The following is a 23,914-nucleotide window of genomic DNA, read 5'->3' on the forward strand; positions in this document are numbered from 1 at the left end:
CATGCAAAAGTCATGGAAAAGTTTTTGTTTGGCCTGTTCCCATTAGTGCATGCTTGAATCCCTCTCGACTCTGTTTGCGTCAGTAATGTGGAGCCTAAAATCTTTCCCAGAGTCCAGAGTGACGGAGACACTGAGTGACACATGGCTCCTGTTTGGATCTCTGTCGCCACCTGATACCACAGACACAACACTGTCTGTTTGTGCTGCACACCTCTAATGGCACACTTAAACTGACCCTACATTTGTTCTTCTTCTCGTGCCCAGCACGAAATAAACTCCAAATATTTCTAGTTTAAGTTATTTCAAATGTACCTCTTTAGCCTGAAGGAGCGAAGCTGTAATTAGTCTTTGCTTTGTGTTTTAAAATTTGCGTTCAAAATTCAAACTGCTTGACTGGGAGAAAAAATGAAACAACTTTTTGGAGATCTGGTAAAACAAAACAAATTCTTCGAACATCAAAAATATTTGAGGAATGGAAACTCAACCAACTTCCTTTTATATCACATGTTGTGTGTTTTGATTTTCTTCAGGATTAAGAACGAAAATAAGAGTACAACACTGAACAGCTGACCAATCAGGTGTGACGTACCCATCCTCCATGCCGGGCTGCAAGTAGAGGTGAGCGTGAACCGGACGCAGCCTCTGGATGACATGAATACACAACCTCTGGAACATCTGGAGGACAGAAGCAGGCGAGAGTCAAATGTGTGTTTGTGACATGAGACAATATGAAGGTAGAACTCTGATCATTAAAACTTTAAACAATAAATACATTTAAGGGGAAAACTAGGAACAGGAAGGAAAGACAGAAACGAGAAACGTGGAACATTATGTATGTATAAAGTTATATTAGATAAATAACTCACTTGTCTAACAATCTGATTGGGGCACTTTATGAGGATCTGCATCGGCCACCAGTTGTCATCAGCCATGCGATCCAAAAACCACTGAAACAGAAGCAAGGTGAAACTAAAACACTGTACAGTACATAACACCAAAACAAGAAAATCCTTCAGGACTGAGGTAAAATATTTGTCAAAGCTGTGACCGCACCTCGCAGGCGGCCTGACTGTTGTTGAACTGTTTGGTCAGGAGTTCAATCCACTGCAGCATGGTGGGCTGAAGGTTACAGAGCAGGAAGGACACACATCAGTCAGTTTGTCTTCAGGCTACAGAGTTTCAGCAGTCAGACACCAAATGCCCTTAAATACAGTGAGTGTGGTTTACCTTCTCCTTGGAGTGGATGAAAGTCTCGAGGACAAATGATGTGCTGAGCTGCAAAGACAGAACATTTACAGTAAAGAAATGAACTTCATGTGTTGTCATGATCTGTTGTGGGTGATCTGTTCACCCTGTACATGCTACCCCTGGGACACATAAGTCATCAAAACATCTCTTTCTATAGCTACGCAGATGATACACAGCTCTACCTGTCTTTTCGACCCACTGACACCAGTTCATCAGCTTCTCTTCACAGTTGCTATATGGCCCAAAATGTCTTAAAATTTAACTCTGAGAAGACAGAAGTTCTCATCATTGGCCCTGAACATATCTCAAAACTAATTCAGCCACTCGTCAGCCGCCTCACTACGAACATAAAATCAGGTGTAAAAAATCCGGGTGTTAATCCGGACAGTGATTTGAGCCTGGAGCAGCATGTAAAGGATGTGGTTCAGTCTTGTTTTTACCAGCTGAGAAACATCTCCAAATGTAGGGTCACTTCTGTCCTTCAGTATCACAGAGGAAGTCATACATGCTCTTTTTATCCTCCCACCTTGATTACTGTAATGCCTCGTTCACCTGCCTAACAATCGAGCTACGCATCACCTCCAAATTCAGCAGCTAGACTTTTGACCAAAACAAATGAACCTCCTTTCAGTCTCTTTCAGGATCCATATACATTTATTTGAATCACATACAAGGCTCTCAATGATCTGGTACCAGAGTATATAACCGAGCTTCTCACACTGTACCGTCCAAACAGCCCCTCAGGTCCAGAGTCCAGGTTAAAGACAAAGCCTAATCAAGCCTTTTCAGTTCTTGCTCCTTGGCTTTGGAAAAATTAATTGTATGTATGGGAGTGTATGGATGTATGGAGCCATGTGTGTATGTATGAATGCTTGCAGGTATATTTGTGTTTAAGTGTTTATGTTAGTGTATATGCTCATGTTTTACAAGTATCACTTTTGTTTTGTATTTTATTCACTTTGGAAATAACTTTATGGTTTCAGCTCTACAAATTAACTTATTATCATTATTATAATTATGATTATTATTGTTAAACCAGCTCTGCAGAACATATTGGGCATACAATTAACACTGGAGCCAAGTTTTTCATTCTAAGTTTACATCTTGACAAATATCTTACATCCAACAAAGATACTGCTGCCTTAAATCTCTGTCTACTGCCAAAACAGTCACACCGCTTGGAAAAAGACCGGTACACTAAAGTTGATTATTTGGATTAAGGAATTATTCAAAACTCTACCTTTAGAGAAGATTACATACATCACTGAAGGGAAACAATCGCTCTTTGAAATCATTTGCCGCCCTTTTCTACAATATATGGAGAATATTACTAAATAAAAAACATAAAATGCAGAAAAGAAGTTGTCACATCTCAAACAACCAGGGAATTTTTGCTCAAAAAAAAAAAAAAAAGCACTTAAATAATTTACAGATTATCCAAATTGTCAATTAACTTCTTGGAAACCCACTTTTTAGCTCTAGGCTCAAATCTCAAGTCACAAAAAGCGTTTTTTTTTGTTTGTTTGTTTGTTTGTTTTTTAATTCCTAAGAAGGATCATTTTGTTTTTCTTAATTACCATAACCATGTTTAATTGTCAAAATAAAATCCTTCAGTGTCAAACCTGACAATAAAAGGTAAAAAAATGTTTGAACCTGTACTACTTCTCACCTTAGCGGTCATGAGGGAGACGACTTTAGGGTCTGGTAGAGTGCTGGGGATGCTGCTGCAGAGCTGCCACATGAAACTGAAAGAAAAAATAAAAATAAATAAAAGCAACGGTGGAAGGTGATCGGTTTATTCTGTCATAATGCCCAAGTAACGGCTCTGCTACTCACCCAAAGTAAGTGTGTTCAAATATATTTTTATCCTGGAGAAACTGCATGTTGTCGTGCCAAATCCACTGAAAGAGACACAGACGTGTAAATTGAATAATATAATGAAATAAATGCATACTTAGTTACAAAATTCAGACTTAAAAAGAGAAAAAAGTAAACCCACGGTACCTCCAGCAGGTCAGGAGAGACATCAAAACTAAAGTCCTTCCCGTTCTCCTCCTCCAGCTCCACCCTCTTATAGAAGAGCATGTAGGCACTGTGTGTCTGCAAGTTCAATTAATGCTTCGTTATTACCTTTTGGATCATATGTGGTAATAAAAAAATAAATTAATTAATTAAACAGCCTGGAAATCATCTTCACCTTCTCAAAAGAGAAATCCATGAACTTGTCCGTGACAGAGTCGTAGGTTTTCGTCTGAAAGACAAAGTAATGTCAGTGAAATCCAACGTGATGGATAAATTAATGTTTTATTTTCCTCTGACTGCAGCTCGTACCGTCATTTCTCCACCAAAGCACTCGGAGGCCAGCTGTGCCGAGTCAAACGGCTTCACCTCGGCATCGTTGAACAGGTACCTGCAAGAATATTGTTTTTACATCCAACTGCACAACTTAAAACTGTAACTGCTGTCGTACTCAGTTCCTTAAATCTGATCATTATTTTCAGTTCACGTGCTTCTGCCCTCACCACTTGTTGTTCTTGTAGGCGTGTGGGTTGACGATGTCTCTAATGAAGCTGTAGTAATGGCCGCCGTCTGCTGTGCCCGTGTGCACCGTGACGCCGATGAGGTCGTACTCGTAGCTCTCCGTCACTTTTGCTTCGCCCTCTTCCCGAAAGCCTGCAGCATTAACCAGACACGGCTCACACACTGTATTTTCTTCCATGACATAAAACACAGACTTTCAGAAACTATGTCATCTCTTTAATATCAGTGTCATTCTCACATTGGGTCTGTTTGGTGTTTTTATTATAATTTTTCTCTTGTATAAGTCGGGGATGTACATAAACATGGATTTATACGTCGTCTCTGATGTGTGACCGGACTATGTGAGTCTTCATTTCGAAAATGTACCTTTCCTTTTAGAAAATATATGGTAGTGTTAGTGGTTAGTGTTTCCCTTATCCTTTAATTAAAAACTTTTACTGTAAATTGAATTTTAAGTTGATTAAAAAAAATAAATAAATAAATACAATTAAGTTTTATTTATTATTTTCTTTTATCCTTTATTGTGATTTTTTTTGCTGTGTTATTTTTTAATTAATTACTTTTTACCTAGATTTTGTTATCACTGTTGCCATTTCTTTTTCTCTTATCCTTTATTGTGATTTTTTTTATGTTAAATTGTATTTTTTAATTTATTTTTGTAAATAATTACTTTTTCTTGGATTTTTGCATCACTTTTGCCATCTCTATAATTTTTTTTTTTTATCTTTATTATTTTTATTTTATCCTTTATTTTGATTTATTGTTACTGTAACTTGTGTTTTCTTAATTAATTAATTTTTGTAAATACTTTTTTTAAAATGTCTTTTAATTCATTCATTAATTTTTACTTTATCTTCATCATCATCATTATTATCATTATTATTATTCTTATTATCAATTTTTATTAACATCTTTTTTATTTTTTTTCCCCTAATCGTTTTATGTCTCCATGTATAGAGGTATTAACCTGTTTTTTGTTTACTTGTCTGGACACGGGCACTGAAACTCAGACACTGATTGGCTGATTTATGTCCTGTATGCTGTGAAAATTTCAATAAACAAAAATGTGGGCAAAAAAGAAGTGACTGTCAAAACCAAGACTTAGAGTGTATCCAGTGTTTTGTGATGTCTGGACAAACCTTCTTTGCGCTCTCCTTTGCCCATGAGGAAGTCCTCAGTGTAGGGCGTCATGTCGAGACGCAGCGGGAAGGAAAAGTGGGTGTTGACCTTCTCCTTCATCATCGTCACCATGTTGAAGGTGTATCTCATGGTGTTGAAACTCAGGATGCGTGGCAGCTTTTTGAAACACGCTCTGTGGGAGGAGAGACGAAGGATGCAGTGAGACGGACGAAGATTATCAGATTATGTTTAAAGCATGAAAACGTATCAAACTGCAAGATTTCTAAAAGAAGTTTTCACAGGTTTTATTTTTCTACATGACCCACAGACCTTTTCTCCGCGCGGACCTTCTTGCCACACTGGGAGCAGGTGTACATGTTGTCGCCCTCCAGCGTGTCCTTGATGGTGACCTCATCCAGAGATTCCTGAAGAAAGAGAACAAAAAGAAACAGTTCTGACTTTCTGCAGGATGGTACATTTGGTTAGCGTGAAAAGGCTTTGAGAAACATTTTTCAGAGCTAATACTGAGACTCACGTAGATGTTCTTCATGTCGGCCACCTGACACCTTACTGTGTAAAACTCCTCTGCAGTCTGACTGACGTGATCACAGTCCTGCAGGACAAACGGCACAAAGTGTCACTCACACTCAAATTTGAAATTCACCATTAGGTCAACTTTGTAACTCTTGAATGAGACTATGAGATGAGACTAGTTTAACCCCTGGCACTACGCTAGGAAAATGCTGAGCTTCTTTTGATGTTCAGACTCACCAGAGAGACCACATTGTTGGTGATGACGCCTCCAAACAGAGTCTTCACTGTGTTTTTCTGAGAGAACAAATAAGGTGACATTCGTTAATACAGTTGTTCACATTTTCATTCAAACTTTAACTTAAAATAACTCCTATCATTTGCTTGCTTCTCAAAATCTTCCTAATGTGCATATGTCCTTTTTGCATATGTGCTTTTTTTTTCTTTAACTCTGAAGCACTGAATTCATTTAGATATCAGGGTTTCTGAATTTTTTATGACCAACTCCTGTCATCATTGGGTAATTCTGTAATCAGTAAATGTGTTGTCTTTATTCCTACAAAGTGCTGAATTCAGAAACATTATGAATAAAAAATTCGAAACATTTCCACATCATCAGTTTTTGCAAAATGTTTCAAGATGTAAATCACAAATTAAATAAAAATAGCTTCTGTGTCTCAATGAGGAGTTGTTACTGGTCAGACTTGTGCGAAGTGTGTTTACCAGCTCCTGGGACATCTCCTCTATCTTGGTGATGAGGTCCGTGAAGAACTCCGTCATGTCCTTCTGCTCCCCGGTGTTCAGAGGCTGCTTGTCCATCGTGTAGGTTTTACAGAATGGCCGCGGGTTGTATGCTTTCCTCTCGCTCTCCTGAACAGTCACAGGAGGAGGAAATGGAGAGCTTAGATGATGTAACAGTTGTGTGGTTGATTCAGACTGTCTGAACCTTTTTTAATTTCACCAACAATGAAGAAGCAACATTTTGCATGTTACTTTATGGACGTGCTAAATCAAAATTCTGTTTTCACTATAAAGTATTTAACTAGAGAAACACAAGTTGACCGTTATCATGAAGGGGTCACAGGAAATTAGGGCTGCACACGGATAAAAATTCCTAGTCACCCGACAGTCCTCATCAGGGTCCATCAGTGGACTAGTCTCCTGTGTGTTTCTGATATGAATGTAATGATTAAATGATATATTTTGGTGGTTTGAGTTGAAGGTGTGAGAAAGAATAGTATCAGTAACATTGTTAACACTGTGCTACATTACAGAGAAATACAAAACCGTACTAATGAACCTTCATTAATATAGGCCTATATTTTATCTCCAAGTGCACGTCACACACTGAGCGAGCCGCCTGTTAATGACGCTGTGGGCTAATGGGCATGTAGCTACTTCCATGTTTCACATGATACGTCATGTTTGTAGTCGACCAATGAAGATGAGTTTACATATCACCTTGGGTTCGTCCTTCACCTTCTCAAAATGATCCCACACTTTGGATTTCCTGCCCGACATGTTATTAACTAGCCTGTGGAATAACCGCAGGTACCAGCCCTGGAAATTAACCTGACTCCTGTCTGACTGCTGAGCGTGGACACTTCCTGTGTCTGTCCTTTCACATTAAACTCCCACATGCTCCAGTCACATAGGTTTGGATTTATTTTGACAAGGTGCAGCTCCTGATAGAGTTTCATGTTTGTTTGTTTTCTGTAACTAAGCAACTAATGAGATCTTTCTGGTTGATGATTACAAGGCAGCCCTACAGGAAATGCAATGTGTTTGAAATATTGCAGGGAGCAAAGGAGCAGTTGTGGACAACAGGCAGCCAACCTCCAACTTCATAGTCATGTAACCAACTCCTTTTTCCTCATTTATGTTAGCCTATTAGCATTAGCATTGGATTTAAATCCAAAATATTGACACCAGATTTTCCGCCATTATCCTGTCGGTATGCTCTCTCAGTAGTGTCCATCATTTCACTAAGTATTAATTAAAAAGAAACTTCAACAATGATGGTGGGGGCAATGGACAAATAACGTAATCACTGTGTCGTCCTGTGAGCGAAGACAATTTGCTTTTGAGGAAGGAAATGCTTTGTTCAGCATTAGTTCAGCCCAAATATGGATAAAAGACACTTGGATAATGCTGCACGGGAATTTTCAGCAAGATTTTCAGATATTTTATAACATTTTTTGTTGCTTTTTGTTCAGCCTTCGTCAAAGTCCTTTGCACTGATATGCTCTCAGTTTTTGGGTGCTCCGCTCTTCTTAACGCTACTCGATAGAAAACTTTTTCTGAAACCACAGGGAGCCTGGCGAGGTAAGAACCATATACAATTTGTATTGTTTTGGGTGAACTATTCCTTTAAGTTAAGTTTGAGCCTCACAGTGGGTTGCGATAAAAAAAACTGAACTGCACTTGAGTCTAGGGCTGCCTATGCTGTTTTTGACATACACATTTAAATATTTCAGTGTTAACGTTTTAATCTACAATTGTTTGACATGCGACTGCTCTTTCACAAATCTTTAAGATGATGAAAAACGTGTTTTCATGTTTGCTTTCACTGATCTCTGTGGCGTTAATAAAATGCAAAGTACAGGATGACTTTAAGGACAGTCAGAGGAACAGATGTAAAACTCACCATGAGATATGTGAACATTTTCTGCAGCTCCAGCAGCGTGGTCTTGTGTTTGATATCCTCCGCGTACTACACACACACACACACACACACACACACACACACACACACACACACAAGATGAGAATCTATATTCTCTGCTGAATGTGAATGATGCTCTTTTGGGGTGTTCTGCCCTCAGTTTGTCTTGCAGGTACTGACCTTGGCAGTGAAGACGGCCTGGCGAGCCTCAGGGATCATGTAGAGCTGCTGGATGGTGGAGGCCAGGTAACAGGTTGCTCCCAGGTTAGTCAGACCCACGAAGCGGCACTCAGCCCGAACGTCATCGTGGGGCCAGTAGTCCCATTTATACGGAGCATGAGAGGCTGGAGGAAGAATACCACATGACAGTTTTAATGTTCAGCGTGTGTATCAGAGGCTTTTCGGGTGTACCTGGTGGCACTTTTGCCAGAAAGCACACGTCCCAGTAAAACCTACGCTAATCACCATGCCTTGACATTAACTCGTGAGTGTCATGTTGAGCAGATTGTTATCTCACCAACTCTGCAGCTCTGGAGCTTTTCAGCCATTTCAGCTTACTATTGTAGTTTTAAAACACGTTAACTGTGTAGTTCATTGAGGCTGTCCCAGTCTCTCTAGCATCATTCCCACCAGAGGGACAATGTCTCACAGAAACTGGATTCACTGTAGCAAAGCTCAAATTGAGTCAGATCATTGTCCCTGAGGACTTCTGACACAGAGTGTAGCTTGCAGAAGAGTTGCCTACTTTTATAATCAAGTGAATATTGGACCATTAGGTGGACAGAGCTGGTCATACAGTGTTGTGTGTCTGTCAGCTTGTCTGACATTTTTAACCACCTAAGTGGACAAAATCACTCGATGCAGCTTCAAAGGATTTATTCTGAAGTTAATCGACCTCAATCCAAAATATCTGCAATTAATTTTGCTGGTTATCGATGATATTAGTGAGTCAAGTTTAGTCAAGAGTACCTTGAGTTTATTTTTTGTCTTGCATTGGTTGCTAAGGTCTTTTGTGCAACAGTCCAGAGATTCTTGGAGTATAAGACCAGGGCATGGGGAAAACCAGAAATACTTAAATGAACATTTAAAGGAAACCTTAAGGAGTAGACTTAAGGGTGTTTTGGGCAAACAATTTTAATTTAAAGAAATCTTAGATTTTAAGGAAAATCTTCACTGACTGTGTTTTGTGCAACCGGTCCCAGGTTCTGCTGGTAACAAACTAACCAATCAAAAAGTGTAGTAACCAGCGTCCTCACCTTGCATGTGCTGTGACATGACCCAGTTGTGGAGCAGCCGGTAGTTCTCCACTGAGCCCTTCACCGTCTCCACCAGCAGGTCGTAGGCAGCGGCCCGGGCAGCGTGGGACTTGCATTTCGGCTGAGCCCTGTCGGCCAGGCTGGGCAGGAGGAAGAGAAGGTTGTGGACGTCGCGCAGGAACTCCTGACCCTCGCGGGAGAACTTGAAGGGAGGCTTGTGTTTAAGGACGCTGGTGGCGAGTCGCAGGAGGCCGGTCAGCCCATCGTCCTCGATCGTGCCGTCCTGCTGGTCTAGGATCTCACGGCTAGAGGAGAGAAGAAGACTGAGCTCATTGCGTGTTGGTGTTATACTTTTCGACTGGACAACATGCTCTACAGTTCACCACAAGTCAGTTTATTTCTTATAGAGCTGATCACAAAGCTTGTTGGTAGAGAGAAGTTGGTCACAGCTCATCACACCTGCAGGCTGTCAATGCACCAAACTATTGCACAGTTACAGTTTACTGTATGTAAAGTTCCAGTGTTGAGTGTGCGACAGTCTGACCTCCTGATGCAGTCGGCGAGGTGTCGGGCGAGAGCGTCCAGGTCCAGCAGAGTGGTCTGCATCGAGCCGGCCAGCGACAGAGAGGGAGAGACCTTCTGTGAGTTCAAACAGACCAATACTAGCAACAGCTCAATAAAACATCACACAAACACTACCAACTGTTTTCAATCAACCGACTACAGATCAATATGATCATCAGTACTGTGATCAGTGAGGCTCCCACCTGGCTGGCGTCTTTAACGTGGATGTTGTCGATGAGTTTACAGAGCAGCCAGAAGTATTCCTTACAGCCCGTCCTCAACAGAGGCTCCTCTTCATAGTCCTCCACCTTCAAAACACACGATACCATTAAACTACACCAATGATGGCAAAGTTCACACATTCTGCACTCAGTAAGATCCTCAAAAACTGAAGCAGAGCCTGCATTTCTGTGCTGGATTGCAAGGTCTGCGCATAACTTTATGTCTTTGCAAATCTAGCTCTTATAATCTGGGAAATTCCAATGCAAAAAAAGGCATGCAAACCTGATGGACCACTGGCAGGGACCAGAAAGGACTAACATAGTGCCAGTGACGGCCACATTAACAACCTTAATCCTCAGGATCCTCAAACACTTAGCGGTAATACTACTATGGTAAAGCAGCAGTCCAAAGACATGTTTCAAGCTAACTGGCTCTGAATACATCTGTCGCTCCAACTTAACAACGGTAAAATGTACAGCATTTCTCCTGTGTGCCAAGGGTATAGGACAACTACAATGGTTGATGCGAAAACAAAAATGACCCTATGTAGAGCCAGTGTTTAGTTTGTCCTTTCTGGGCTACTGTAGAACAACATGGCAGACTCTGTGGAAATGGACCCGCTCCGTATGTAGATACAAATGTCTCATTCGAAGGTAACGAAGACGCAACGATACTTAAATCGTTAAAATGTGAAGCATTTAAGGGGACGATTCCCCCCGTTGAAAAATAAATTTCAGGCTCTGTGAAGTTAAATTCTAAATATCAGTCAGAGTTTCTGCAGGTTACCACCAACCATCTGCAGCAGGGGTGACAGCCATGATGTGACATAAAGTTAAGGTGGACGTTTTTGACTTCTAAGTAGTTTATTTATGGGCACAACCTCTCTGCATAACAGTTTATTAATTTAATCACTACTGCAAACCACTCTACTACAATAATATACCCTAAATTTTATTCTACTTTATATATATTAAATTGTATTTGTAATATTTAACTTTTGCACTGTTTTAAGTCTGTGATTCTGATTTGTGCTTGTGTGATTTTCAGTGTTACTGGAGGAAGCCTAAGAACAAAACCTTTCATGGCCATCCACTGCTCCACTTAATGAGTTTTTTATATAACTAGAAAAGAACTTAAACTTCAGAAGGTCACCGGAATTTTGTTTGTCTGATGCATGTACACGAGGATGTACATGGGTGATGCCATACACAGCCCTGCCAAAAAGCTTTAATGTCTTTGATGTGGAATGAGGTGCTCTTTTGGGACATCAAGGATACACCGAGCAAATTCTGGCAAGTAACACTGAATGTAAACATAACTTTTGTTTGTTTACAAGAGAAAAACTCCACTGGACGTCTTTATTCAGAGTGTGTCCCCATGTCTCCTGCATTATTCCCACCAGAGGGACAATGTCTCACAGAGTCAAACTGGTGTCACTGTAGCAAAGCTCAAATTGAGTCAGATCATCGTCCCAGAGGACTTCTGACACAGAGTGTAGCTTGCAGAAGAGTTTCCTGTGCATGTGTATTTTCTTCTACTGAGTGTGTGCGACCTACCCTGAGTGGCTTGAGGGCCTGTGCGTCAGGCAGGAACTTGAGGAGCGTGGAGGCGGCGAGCAGCAGGAAGGACCTGTTGATGGACTCTCCACCCTCCAAACCCGAGAGGGAGAGCTTGTAGAGGCCGTTACACGCCTCGTGTCTCACAGCCGGCTGAAAACAACAAAAACAACACGTCAACAAACTGATAAATATGTTGGTTAACATCTACAGCTGATTTCTTGGCTCAGCTAACCACATATACTGCGACTCAATCCTGCGATTTGTTGCCATCACTTGGATCAATCGGGCTTCCACACTTTATCCAACTCTTAGGTATGACATTGACAGCTTTGCAATGCAGAGCACTTGTACCTTGTGCATCAAATTAAGCACTCCCATGTCATAATTAAGATAATATTGATAAGATCTATACGAGACTGATACCTGAAGCTGGTTAGTTTAGATCAAAGACTGAAACAGCTAGCCTGGCTCTGTCCTAAGGTGATAAAATCCATCTACCAGCACCTCTAACGCTCCTTAATGAACATGTTACATCTCGTTTAATTTCACAAAGTATAATCACAATTTGTCGCTTTTACAGTTTGGGTTTGTTGGAATTTAACAAACAATATATATAAGGTGTATATCAGTGAGGTTCAAAAATGCTGGCAGGTGGATTTGTCATTTTTACTGACTTGAGTAACTTTCACCGTAAACTTTTGAGGGACTTGTGGATGTTTGGACCGACTCACCTCGGGCACCAGCAGGGTGAGTTTCTTCAGCCAGTCATGAAGGTGGTCGCTATCGGCTAGACTGGACTTGACTGTGGAGGAGCAGTGAGCCCAGCTCACCAGCAGCCACATGGAGTAGTGAGTCACTGGTGGAGAAAGAAACATCACAGTCATGTCACTGCCAAACGTAACAGCTTAGACGGTTTCCTTTTACAGCATCAGGTTTCGTTGTTTTTATTTGATTTGTATGATTGATGTTGAGGTTTCTTTCCTTTTTCCTTTCAGAATTTTATCATCATGTGTAGATACACATCACGTCTCCCAAATGTTAATGAATCATTTTAAGTTCTCACCTTCGTGACGGGACCGGTGGTCAGACTGAGCCTTAAGAACTCTGTCGAACAGTAAGACAACATGTAAATTATACTTGATGTAATTAGCATTTAAATACCAGAAGAAAATTATTTTGCACTCACCGGTGTGCGAGGTTGTCGTAGGTGTAGGCCACGTTGATCAAACGTTGGATGAGGTTGGTGCCCTGTACCAGGCTGAGAAACACCTGCAAACCAACAGACAGATCAGACAAAGGTCGAGTCTCAGAATAATCACTTCAAAAGCTTCAACAATCAGCTGTTAGTGGTCCAAGCTGGTGGAACATGTACCTCAGTCAGCCGGGGGATGTGCAGGCCTTTCCCGTGCTCTACGGTGGACTTGCGGGATTTGCCCGGCCACGCCCGCTTGCGCTGGCTGTCAGCAAGGCCAGACCAGGAGAAGACATCGTGGTAGGCCAGGTCCAGGTCTGCGGGGTCCACTGCAAACTGGCAGATCAACTTCAGCAGGCAGGCCAGGCAGTCCAGCAGCCACTGCAGAGGAGACAGAAAGCAAAATGAAAACCACACTTTGGAACGAAGATCCAAAAAGAAGCTCTAACATGTTTGGAAACAAATAAATTGAACAACTCATTCCAAGATTAATCTTCCCCCTGAAAATTTCACTCAAAGCGAGGTAGTCTCTCTCACCACAGTCCAGGACTCCTGGTCTTTGGGCTCCAGGATGCCTGAGTTGAAGATTTCCAGGAGCAGCTGGAGGCCTCCCGACGAAACAAACTGGAGGACAGAAACAAAAAGACTGAATCTGACTGACATCACATGCACATTAACATTCCAAATATGATACTATTCCAAGCTAAATATGTAAACTGCAAGTTCAATGTGGATAGTTTCTCAGTGTTGGATCAGTTAAGTTTTTCTGTCACAGATGTGCGCTGTCTTCTACCTTGCAGCTCCAGGTGTTCTTGCTGTTTTCTATCTGATCCTCACTGGAGTCGTCGGAGTCTGGATACAGATCACTGTAGCTGCCCTGAAAACACACACACACACAAACACACACAGAGTAAGATATACAAACTCTTCAAACAAGTGCAGCTGGAGAATGTTTTTATGTTTCCCTGTCATAGCTAAGGTTGGATGATGGGGAGAAAATCAAATGCTACAATACTTCAATATGTTGCTCATTCTGCCTTCACATTGTACAAAGGAAAGAAATCTCCAGAACAAATAACAAAACCATGTAAAAAAACATCTTTTTAAAAATAAAAGTTAGGTGTCCTCACAGTGGACTCTCGGTGGATGCGTCGGTTGGGTTTGCCCAGAGCCTCGATGATCTCCAGAGCGTACAGCAGCTTGTGGGCACTTTTAATTCTAAGCAGCTCCTTCCAGCACAGACCCTCCCCATTCTACAAACACACAAAAACAAAATGAGTTATTCACCGTTTGATACAAAAACACATGTCACAATTTGAATTTGCTGGGGCTTCTTCTATTTCCTCCTCCTGCATGATTAGAAATTGATCTCTGAGTTTCCTCTTCTCTATGTATGCTTGTTGAATGTTGAAAAAACACCATTGCTTTTTGATTCTGAGAGAATGACACCAGAAACGGCTGTTTAGTTTTCCTGATGTTGTTCAGTGAGTATGGTTGACTGACCGTGTCGTCTGAGATGTTCTGGAAGGCCTGAAGCATCTTGGGACATGTAGGAAGCAGCATCAGCAGCTCCCAGACCCGACGAGACAGATTCTCTGCATGGAGGTGAAGCTCCTCACACCGTACACTCTGCATGGACACACACACATAAATGAAATCCATTTATAAAAAAGCCTGTGTAATCTTTCTGTCCTCATTATAAGTTCCTCTTCAATACTTAAAGCATGACATAAAAGTTGAAGGTTCCCTCCTTCAATCACACCCACCTCAGGGTTTTCATGGACCTTCTCGGTGTTGGCGCTGGGCGGTTTGAAGCACGCTAGCATCTCCAGCAGGTCGAACAGCGTAGTGAGGTGTGGCTCCTGGAGGAGCAGCAGCATGGGGATGTGCTCCTTCTGGGGAGGAGGCAGGCAGGAGGCCGGCAGCTGGACGCCCTCCCCTTTCCTCTCCCGCCGAGGAGCTCCCAGAGACACGAACACCATCTGGGATTATAAACAGACAAAGATGACATCAGTGATAACTCATCTGTGTTGCAGATTTCAAATGACAACACAACTACAAGACATTATTATAGTTTTACCACATTATTGGGGGGAAAAAAAATCTAAATAAATGCAGATTTTTGGACTGGGAAAAGTTCTAATCAATTATAAAACAAATACATTCCATTTAAACCAAAGTACGCGACCAAACTGTGCTCTGTACTGACAAACATGAGGACAGAAACACAGCAGTCACCTGCATGTCTTTGAAGCCCAGCTCATGCAGAGTCTTCTCGTCGTAGTCAGTGGTCAGCTCGTGGCCAGAGGAGATCATCCGCACTGGTCCCATCAAACCCCCTGCATGAGACAAGAGACTTCACACACAAGCTCACACACACAGCATAAAACGAGGGGGACCCACCGACAGGGTGACCTGTTTGTAGGTAAACAAAAACAGGGAGAGATTCTGAGCGAGCTGACCTGGAAAGTCTCCTGGCTGCCGGCCGCTCTGGCCGAACTCCTGCAGCTGAGCCTGCTGGTTCATCTGCTCCTTCTGCAGGTTCTCGTACCAGTGGGTCACCTCAGCTCGCAGGTCTGCTACCTGGTCGCTGGGGTACATCTCGATCGTCATCTGCAACAACAGAGGTTACGTGTACTGATGTAACAGCCTGATATTTAAATTAAATTAGCTGAAAGACTGAATATGTGCACACATATCTATATGCAACCTCATCTAGACTGATCCCTACTGTTAACCAGTTTATATTTTTTATAACTGGTTCTGTTCACCTGTTTTGGCACTGTAATTACAGTATATATTCTAGATTAGCACCTTATTTGGCCCTTGTTTTCTCATCCTACACCATGTTCACACTAGATGCTGAAGTGCAGTAATGACAATTATCGTGTACCAGTGTAGATATGTCACCTTGTCAGGAAGGCCAGCGGGCTGACAGACGATCCTGAGCGGCAGAGACTGTTTGTCGCTCAGAGCCTTCAGGTGGCTGCTGATTCCCGTTCCCTCGATCTGCCACTGTCGCAGGTGGTACGCAAACCTGACAGGGACAGAAAACAGTGTGTTGTTGAGATAATTAAATGCAGTCTGTGTTTATATTAATATCCATTTATCTCCTGTTGACCTTCCTGGTGTGTGCGTACCTGCGTCGAAAGGCCTCCAGGTGTGTTTTGAGCATGAGCAGCCCCCTCTCGATGCTGGTCAGGCTGGAGTGGGCATCCTTCTCCAGGTTGGCTGAAGCCATCAGCAGACTCTCCATACACTTTCTGATAAACTCCTGCTCCTTCTCCAGACCAGTCTTACCAGCTGGAGATGTCAACATACAAAGACACGACGCAGGATGGTGGAACTTTTAATGCATCTTTTAAGATCAATCAATCAATCAATTTTATTTATAAAGCCCAATATCACAAATCACAATTTGCCTCACAGGGCTTTACAGCATACAACATCCCTCTGTCCTTAGGACCCTCACAGCTGATTAGTTTTCACTTTGACAATAAAAGTAGTTTTCTGTTTATAAGTGGAAAAAAGCCAAAGAAATATATGTTCAAGTTATAAAACGTATAAATCCAAAGCTGAGTTTGTCTACACAACCTTTCTAAAGCTGGTAATCTCAAATGCTACCACACCACGTCACACAGATACATCTAAAAGCGGAGGACTTGGGCAGTATAAGTCATGGAAAGTGAGAACCCTGCAAGTTTTCCATTTGTATCAAGCATCAAATAAGTTTGAGCTTATTTGCCTGACTTGACATCAGGGCTGTGCCATATCTTCTCGTTCACGATAATACCGGTAGATTTTTTTTTTTTTTTTTAAAAAAATCATAAAATTCATATTGTGATACTCGTGATAAACTTCCTGTTTTCCTGCTTCCTGCTTGTTGTCATATTGACGTCATACTAAATACCCTGAAATATTGAGATATTATTTCAGGGCCATATCGCCTGCCCCTACTTGACGTTGCACGTCCTTCAATGCAACTGCTGCACATTGCAATGTTGATGCTGAAATGATACATCGTGCAGCCCTAAGGTGACGCATATTAGAGCTACGTTATGTCAACAGCTAACTTGCAGAAAATAATTTTACAGTTTAGTTACATTATGTGGAAGTTTATCCCCAGAACTTCACTGTAACAAATAATTTCATTACACGCGACAAAATTCAGTGAGTTTTCCAAAACTTTCGATGATTTAAACTAATTCCATGACATTTCCAGGCCTGGAAAATGAGACTGTGAAATTCCATGACTTTGCCAGGTTTTCTGTGACCATGGAAACCCTGTAGCTCAATACTTAGAGTTGAGCTAATCTGCTGTGGTTCAATAATTATCGAGGGTCACTTGCACCTACGAACAATTCTCTCCCGTCATGCAACACTGTGGGGACATGAACTAAATGGAAGTTTAAATCATGTCATTCTGTTTCTTTTGAAGTCTAAATATTACACTGTGTGTCTGAATTATTCTGTTTATCTCAGTTAAAATAGACATCATGAAAGGTAAGAAGAAAAACATCAATATAACAGCAGATTACAAACTTTTAATGGCAGTGTAGAGATTTAATATTCAGCTGTTCAACTTTTGGATTCATGTATTTGACACTGTTCGATATTAGCATGCAGGTGTGTGTGTGTGTGTGTGTGTGTGTGTGTGTGTGTGTGTGTGTGTGTGTGTGTGTGTTTTCAGATTGTAAATGATAGAGGTAAACAAACCGTTGATGTAGTAGGAGTTGATGTACTGGATGGCGGCACGGCTGATATCCGCAGACTGAGCTCTGAGAGCGATCCCCCACAGCTGGTCCATCCCACATAGCTGCAGACACACAGACACAGACAGACACACACACACACACAAAGTCTGGGATTTAACTGTCTGTCTACTCTGAAGCACTTTTCCCTTTCACACATGAAGCACACAACAGGAGACTGTCTGTGTCAGACCCATTTCCATCTACTGGAATTACTCGCCTGGGTGGAGCGTGCAGGAGGCGGAACATAATGCAAAGAGTGCGCTGCAGAAGTCGCAGTGTTTTGTTCATGAATTGGTCATAAACGACCACGTCTTTGGCCATTCCTTGAATTTGTCTGACGATTTTGGCGTCTGCCCTTACAGACAGCAGCTCCCAAATCTCTTTTTCTCTCCAGTTGGCAATTTTCACTGAGATCTTCATGTAAATGACCCTTCTACTTCGCCTTCTGATATTTGTATTATTCCAGTTTTTCATATTAGACTAGTCATTGACACGCCCACTCGCTTGCTGTGAATTCTCCAGACAATGTCGTCCATCTATGCTTTATTCATTCATGGGCTTAAACAGATATTATTATGCAGACTTTGTAGGGAGCTGGCAGGGTAAGATTTGTTTAACGTCCGGTCCAACTGATACTGACATTTGCACTCTCACATACAGCTCTTCTGGCTAATGTCCAAATAAATTTAGGGTTGCAGTGCATGTGTGAAACAGGCTTGATCAAAATGGCTCATGAGTCTCAGGGTGACTGTTTACAAACTGCACCAAGAAAAACTGATTTATATAATACAAATAAATATAAAGTCATTAAAGGTTTTTAAAATGCAATTTTGATAATGAAGCCTGAAGTTCAGAGGAGTTTCTGTACCTCACAGCTGGAGGCGTTGTCCAGTGCGCTGGTGGCGAGGCGGGCGAGGTTACAGAGGTGCTGAAAGAGGTTGAGGCCCGTCATGCTGATCGTCTCTGGCTTCAGCTGGGGCATCTGGAGACACACACAGTTACATTAACACACACATAAACACAAACAAAGCAACATCAACACACAGCTGCTCCTGTGTGCTGCTGTTAGTGTGTCTCCACTCCTAAAGTCGCTGAAAGAGTCTAAGAAGACCTGAATGATACGATAAGGCGCCCCCCCATGCTGTAGTGCATTTGTGTTCTTCCCCTCATCCCTACCTTCTCAAGGAAAAGATGTTTGTAGGTCTCCATGCCCATTGCATGTTGGTCCTTGCTGCGGACCTGATTGAGGAACCAGTGCAGGGCGTCGTCGTAGCACTCGGCGTCCTCCACCAGGCAGTGCCACAGGATGTCCACCTGCTCCAGACTCAGTCCTGAAACACACACAATTACACACAGGAGTTCAATCAAACATGGCTCCCATGCTTTGATATTTAGTACAACACAAACCGGTTCCCAACATGGGTTCTGGACCTCAAAGGACATCTTTGAATACATACTCAGGTAATGACGAGTTAAAGAAAAATAACATCTGATCACAAAGCTATGTTTTTAAGGTTGATTTTTGTGTTAAATACTAGATACTTTCACCTCTTAATGTCTATAAAATTCCTCAGAATGACAACTCAGACAGTTATCGTTGACAAAACTCCTAAAAACTCAAGTCCACACTACAGCCATAACCTGTGACTCTATCAGTGGACTTTGCTTCATTTAAAGAGGCCATGAGTCAAAAAAGGTTGGGCTAACAACAACAATTTTTTAACCAACCAGGGTTTCTTTATGTCTAATTCTATGATACTCAAAGACTCAACATTAATCGGAGAGATCAAGAACAAAAAAATGAGCAAAACTTGGGATTTAAAATGCAACAATGAGCTACAAAGAAAAAACAAAAATGGCAAAGATGAATCAGACAGACAGACAGACTCTATCTACCTGGTACAGTTTGGTAATGTTAGAGCAAACCGGCACAAGAGGCCTTTAGGTTTCAGTCAAGGTGAAAACACATCCTGCTTTCTGCAGTCCGTGTTTTAGAAACTGAGGCTTTAAAATGAGCTGAATTTAGATAAAACTTGAATGATCCCTGAGGGTGATTAAACCCGTCTAAATCTGGTGAAATACTACTGGACATAGGTTATATTTTCTCCTCATCAGTGTTACGTCATTCTCTCTCACATGGCCAGACAGCGGGGGCATTGTTCTCAGTGGGGCAGCTCAGGTTGCATAATGAGGTCTATTTTAGCAGCGCTCCCCAAAGAGACTCAAAGAGAAACCAAACACACATGAAGAGTTCATTTCCAAACTAATGTTAAATACACCAGTGTTGGGGACGCCAAGCAAAACTACCGTAAACCTGTTCATGCTCACTAAAAATCAAATTCTGCTTCAAATCTTTCAAACTACTATGAGTTGTTAATGTGATTTTCCAACTTCCTGGGGGCACTCATTGCTTCCCTCTCAATACAGCACCAAACGTGCAGACACTTGAAATGTGCTAAGTAGCGCTGCTGACAGTAAAACCAGTGGATTATCAAGAGAAACAACAATTTTCCAGTTATTTTGCATTATAATGTTGGCTCTCAATCATTTTCAATATTGCGAGCACCACAAATGAAATACCATTGACCTCCATTGTCTTAGGAGTAGGGTTGCAACGGTATGAGATTTTCAGGGTAACAAAACGGTCTCACTTTGAACAAAAGTTTTATTACTATAATTAAAATTTGAAACTGTTTAATTATTGGAAGTTTGTGTAAAAAGTCTCCCCTTTGAAAAATAACTAAAGTAAAGGGGAGATTCTCTTTGTAGTTGCTTTTTTTCAATATCGTAGATAAGCAAATGTACATAGTATGATGACCGTCAGCTTTTATATCACAATATACCATATATGTGCATTTATTTGTTTGTTATTTTTCATGTTATTTAATGTTTTCTTATTATATAGGTTACATTTATTCTCAGTTATGTGTCATTATCACTATTCTACTTGAAAATATACTGAAGTTCAAGTGTCTTTATGGTGTTTATAGCCGGGGATTGAACCACCGATCATCCAGTTAGTGGAAAACCCTTTCTACCTTCTAAAGTGGGATTTATACTTCTGCGTTGAATCGACGCCGTAGCCTGACGTGCAGTTCCCCAGAAATCTAACTACATGTCGCAGCGACGCAGACCTCTTGTCTGTTTCTGTAAGCTGAAACCATTTCCCTCAGTGGAAACAAAGCGTTTATTGTGAAGACAATAAAACCTCCACACACTGCGTGAGATTTATCCTGGCTTCATATGAGTAGAGGAAATCTAAGCTAGCCACTAGGCTAATTTATACAATGTAATATGCCATAGACTTGTGCTAATAACGTTAGCATGTTATATTTGCTTGGAAAACGTGTTTAGTATAAGACAGCTGTTTTGTCAGTGAACCTTGTGAGTTGTAATGGAGCCGAATTTTGTAACGTTACCTTTGTTACATGTTGCTGTTGTCCCTGGCTTCATATGAGTAGAGGAAAAGTCTGCTAGCCACTAGGCTAATTATTACAATGTAAAATGCCATAGGATTGTGCTAAAAACATTAGCATGTTGTGTTTGTGGGAAAATGTGTCCAGATAAAGAAGTGTTTGTGAATGCTGCGAGTTATACTGAAGCTGATTTGTGTACTACTTAGTTGCTATTAAGCCATGTTTAATGTGTGTCTAATGTGTGTTTAGGATGTGTTTTGAATCAACTAAACTTTACAGCACTTCACAGAAACCCTGCCACTGACTAGTGTTTTAGAGGCGTTACTGCAGTGACACAGACACACCACCACACAAGTGCAAATGCTCACAACGGCGTAGGTATAGAGTATAGTATAAATCCGCCTTAAGCCACAGCCGCCAAATATATCTATACTGTATATGTATAATATATCTTCTTCTTAATCTAAACTGTTACTCTGAGCAGAATAAAAGAAGCTGAATCTTACTGAAGTGGTCTGGAGATCCCAGTGTGGAGAAGACACAGGTGAGGAACTGCAGACGGACCTGGACCTCCGCACTATGGCTGTACCTTCAGCAACACAGCAAAGAGAGACGTGTCAGTATCATCAGTTACAATTTCTAAACAGAAAAAGAAAATTTAAATTATAAATTTTAATGAAACCTATAATGTTGTCGCAGAGATAAGTGTCTCTGTTGCTGCTCTATGAGTGACTGTTAATCAGCTTGTGTCCAAAAGGTGTTTTACTGTCCAAGTAGTATGTCTGGAGTAACCATAGGGAACCTGGTATTTAATATGAGTGGTGATGAAGGTCTTACAGTGCAAACTTGTGCCGGTGTTCTCGGACTTCCTGGATGTAGTGCTGCAGGTTGTCGAAGAACAGCTTCATCATGTGCAGCTCTTTCTCAGCCCACCTGACCAAACCAACAAGCAAATCAGAACTACACTCATGAAACAAGACTGTTTCCTCTTCATTTTATTTAAAAAAATAGATTTAGGATCATTTTAACATCATAAGACCAGCAGCAAGTTTAATAAGCATACAGGAACAAAACTGAAAACATAAGCTCAAAGAACATAAAACTTTAAGTAAACCAGCTGTTAAAAATGTTAATGTGAACTTGGTCACTACGGTTCTCAAGATGGTAAATGTCACGTACATGGTGATCCAGTGAGTGTCGTAGCTGGAGCCAAACTGCTGAAAAGTGCCAAAAAGTTTGGGTAGTAGACGCAAAGAAACCACAACAGACCTGAGAGGGTAGAGGAGAATAAGACAGTCAGGAGCACAGACAAAAGAAGTGTTCTGGAAATATTATGTTTCTGTATGAGCAGTTTTTTACAGAATCACGAGTGCCATAAAAATTAAACAAATCTGTAAAAGACTAAGAAAATAAAATGGAAATATAAAAAGGAATAAATAAAAGAATAAGAAAAAGGAGAAATTAAGAAATAATAAATGTGGAAATATAAAGACAAATAAAATAAACAAAATAAGCATATTCATTTATTTTCACATTTATTTATATATGTATTTATATATTTTTTAAATTGTATATTTATTTAGCTATTTGCATATAAATTGGTCCATATTTTTCTGTATTTTTTATATTATTTATTCATTTTTATACAATGCCATTTATTTATTTATTTATTTATTTATTTATTTATATCCCTTTATTTTTCCTTTTTCTTTTTCCCTTTGCTTTTATTTTCCCTCAAGGGTCAAGCTGTTAATCAAGTGGCTTTTGGTGAGCTGAGGAGCCAGTCTCTGCACACATTATCCTGATTTGGTGCTTTTAATGCAGACATGTAGTTGTAGTTGTGCATGTAGTTTGCAGTAGCTAAAGTATGCAGCACTTGCACAATGGAGTACGTGTAGTATGTACAATGTAGTACTTGCAGTATATATGTGTGTTAATAGCACTTATATGACTATTAATGACTACGACTGTTATTTTTCACTCTGTTTTACTTTATATCTGCAGACGGGGTCTTAAAAGATGTTATCTGTCTCAGAGCAGCAGACCCAAGAACGATCCTCATCCCACACGTTCAACACTGACACATTTTCTATGACAGTTCAATGGAGCTTTCAGACATTCATTCTGTTTCTCTCGCAGAGATGATTAAATCCAGTGGAAACTCTGAATGCTCTGGCATGGGTCACTCTTACCTGTGGTGGGCCAAGTTGTCAAGGCAACCCTCGATGAAGCGCATTCGGATCTGTCTGTCGGTGAACCAACAGACAAGCGAACACAATAGCTTTTCTGCTTCGTTGATTAGACCCTCAGACAGATGAATCTAAAAACACACACAGACAAATTAAACATGAGATCACACTGAGGCTGCTGCTAAAAGGAAAACTGGGTGTTGCACCATTTTTTCCACTTTTACACACATCATTTTGTTTTTCTCAGACATTCTTGGTTATGTTGCTTCTGGTAAACACTTCGATGAATCTCCTGATCAGAAAAACAATTATCACCTCCGCACATCGCTGAACAAACTAAATATTCAGTGTGTGTACATGCATTTAAATTATTCAGTTATGACCAAAGTGAAGCAGGACTCTGATCAATAAAACTGCTCTGAAACCATCTTACACGTTATGTATCTCACATGAAAGGCGCTCCGTCTATAAACGTGTTAACATTAAAAACATTGATGTGAGGTTTGAAGTCATACCGCGTCCTCGTCCTGCACCAGGTCCCACAGCAGAGTATTGCCCTTCTTACAAACGTTGTCCAGGTTAATGTCAGTCACAGCGTGGCTGCTGGAGTACTGGTGCTTATGGACAGCCGGACCTGCAGAGATACAGAGCGTTCACG

At 41.0% G+C, this 23,914-nt stretch overlaps 1 protein-coding gene across 2 annotated transcripts in view; it reads right to left on the reverse strand.

The window, feature by feature from the left end:
* usp34 (ubiquitin specific peptidase 34) overlaps positions 1-23,914 on the reverse strand; it is a 75,393-nt gene that overhangs the window by 17,347 nt on the left and 34,132 nt on the right. The window contains exons 16-57 of one of the 2 annotated variants that reach the window (XM_049572470.1): positions 23,772-23,890; positions 23,260-23,387; positions 22,247-22,336; positions 21,905-22,000; positions 21,574-21,656; positions 18,828-18,982; positions 18,520-18,633; positions 17,614-17,713; positions 16,038-16,200; positions 15,808-15,934; positions 15,360-15,510; positions 15,136-15,236; positions 14,664-14,879; positions 14,401-14,526; positions 14,028-14,150; positions 13,691-13,774; positions 13,435-13,521; positions 13,078-13,278; positions 12,892-12,974; positions 12,769-12,809; positions 12,437-12,561; positions 11,703-11,855; positions 10,128-10,232; positions 9,905-9,960; positions 9,361-9,665; positions 8,285-8,448; positions 8,087-8,152; positions 6,163-6,309; positions 5,680-5,736; positions 5,444-5,521; positions 5,239-5,333; positions 4,929-5,101; positions 3,771-3,921; positions 3,580-3,658; positions 3,446-3,499; positions 3,253-3,348; positions 3,085-3,149; positions 2,918-2,993; positions 1,228-1,275; positions 1,054-1,119; positions 867-947; positions 590-675 (exon numbers count right to left, since the gene is read on the reverse strand). In XM_049572470.1, coding sequence (XP_049428427.1) covers positions 590-675; positions 867-947; positions 1,054-1,119; positions 1,228-1,275; positions 2,918-2,993; positions 3,085-3,149; positions 3,253-3,348; positions 3,446-3,499; positions 3,580-3,658; positions 3,771-3,921; positions 4,929-5,101; positions 5,239-5,333; positions 5,444-5,521; positions 5,680-5,736; positions 6,163-6,309; positions 8,087-8,152; positions 8,285-8,448; positions 9,361-9,665; positions 9,905-9,960; positions 10,128-10,232; positions 11,703-11,855; positions 12,437-12,561; positions 12,769-12,809; positions 12,892-12,974; positions 13,078-13,278; positions 13,435-13,521; positions 13,691-13,774; positions 14,028-14,150; positions 14,401-14,526; positions 14,664-14,879; positions 15,136-15,236; positions 15,360-15,510; positions 15,808-15,934; positions 16,038-16,200; positions 17,614-17,713; positions 18,520-18,633; positions 18,828-18,982; positions 21,574-21,656; positions 21,905-22,000; positions 22,247-22,336; positions 23,260-23,387; positions 23,772-23,890 — 4,714 coding nt within the window. Of the gene's footprint in view, positions 1-589; positions 676-866; positions 948-1,053; positions 1,120-1,227; positions 1,276-2,917; positions 2,994-3,084; positions 3,150-3,252; positions 3,349-3,445; positions 3,500-3,579; positions 3,659-3,770; positions 3,922-4,928; positions 5,102-5,238; positions 5,334-5,443; positions 5,522-5,679; positions 5,737-6,162; positions 6,310-8,086; positions 8,153-8,284; positions 8,449-9,360; positions 9,666-9,904; positions 10,000-10,127; positions 10,233-11,702; positions 11,856-12,436; positions 12,562-12,768; positions 12,810-12,891; positions 12,975-13,077; positions 13,279-13,434; positions 13,522-13,690; positions 13,775-14,027; positions 14,151-14,400; positions 14,527-14,663; positions 14,880-15,135; positions 15,237-15,359; positions 15,511-15,807; positions 15,935-16,037; positions 16,201-17,613; positions 17,714-18,519; positions 18,634-18,827; positions 18,983-21,573; positions 21,657-21,904; positions 22,001-22,246; positions 22,337-23,259; positions 23,388-23,771; positions 23,891-23,914 lie in introns of both variants that reach the window. The other variant, XM_049572469.1, reaches the window with a different exon arrangement.

Source organism: Epinephelus fuscoguttatus, linkage group LG3 (genome assembly GCF_011397635.1).
Source record: "Epinephelus fuscoguttatus linkage group LG3, E.fuscoguttatus.final_Chr_v1".
In the NCBI taxonomy this organism is placed as follows: domain Eukaryota; kingdom Metazoa; phylum Chordata; class Actinopteri; order Perciformes; family Serranidae; genus Epinephelus; species Epinephelus fuscoguttatus.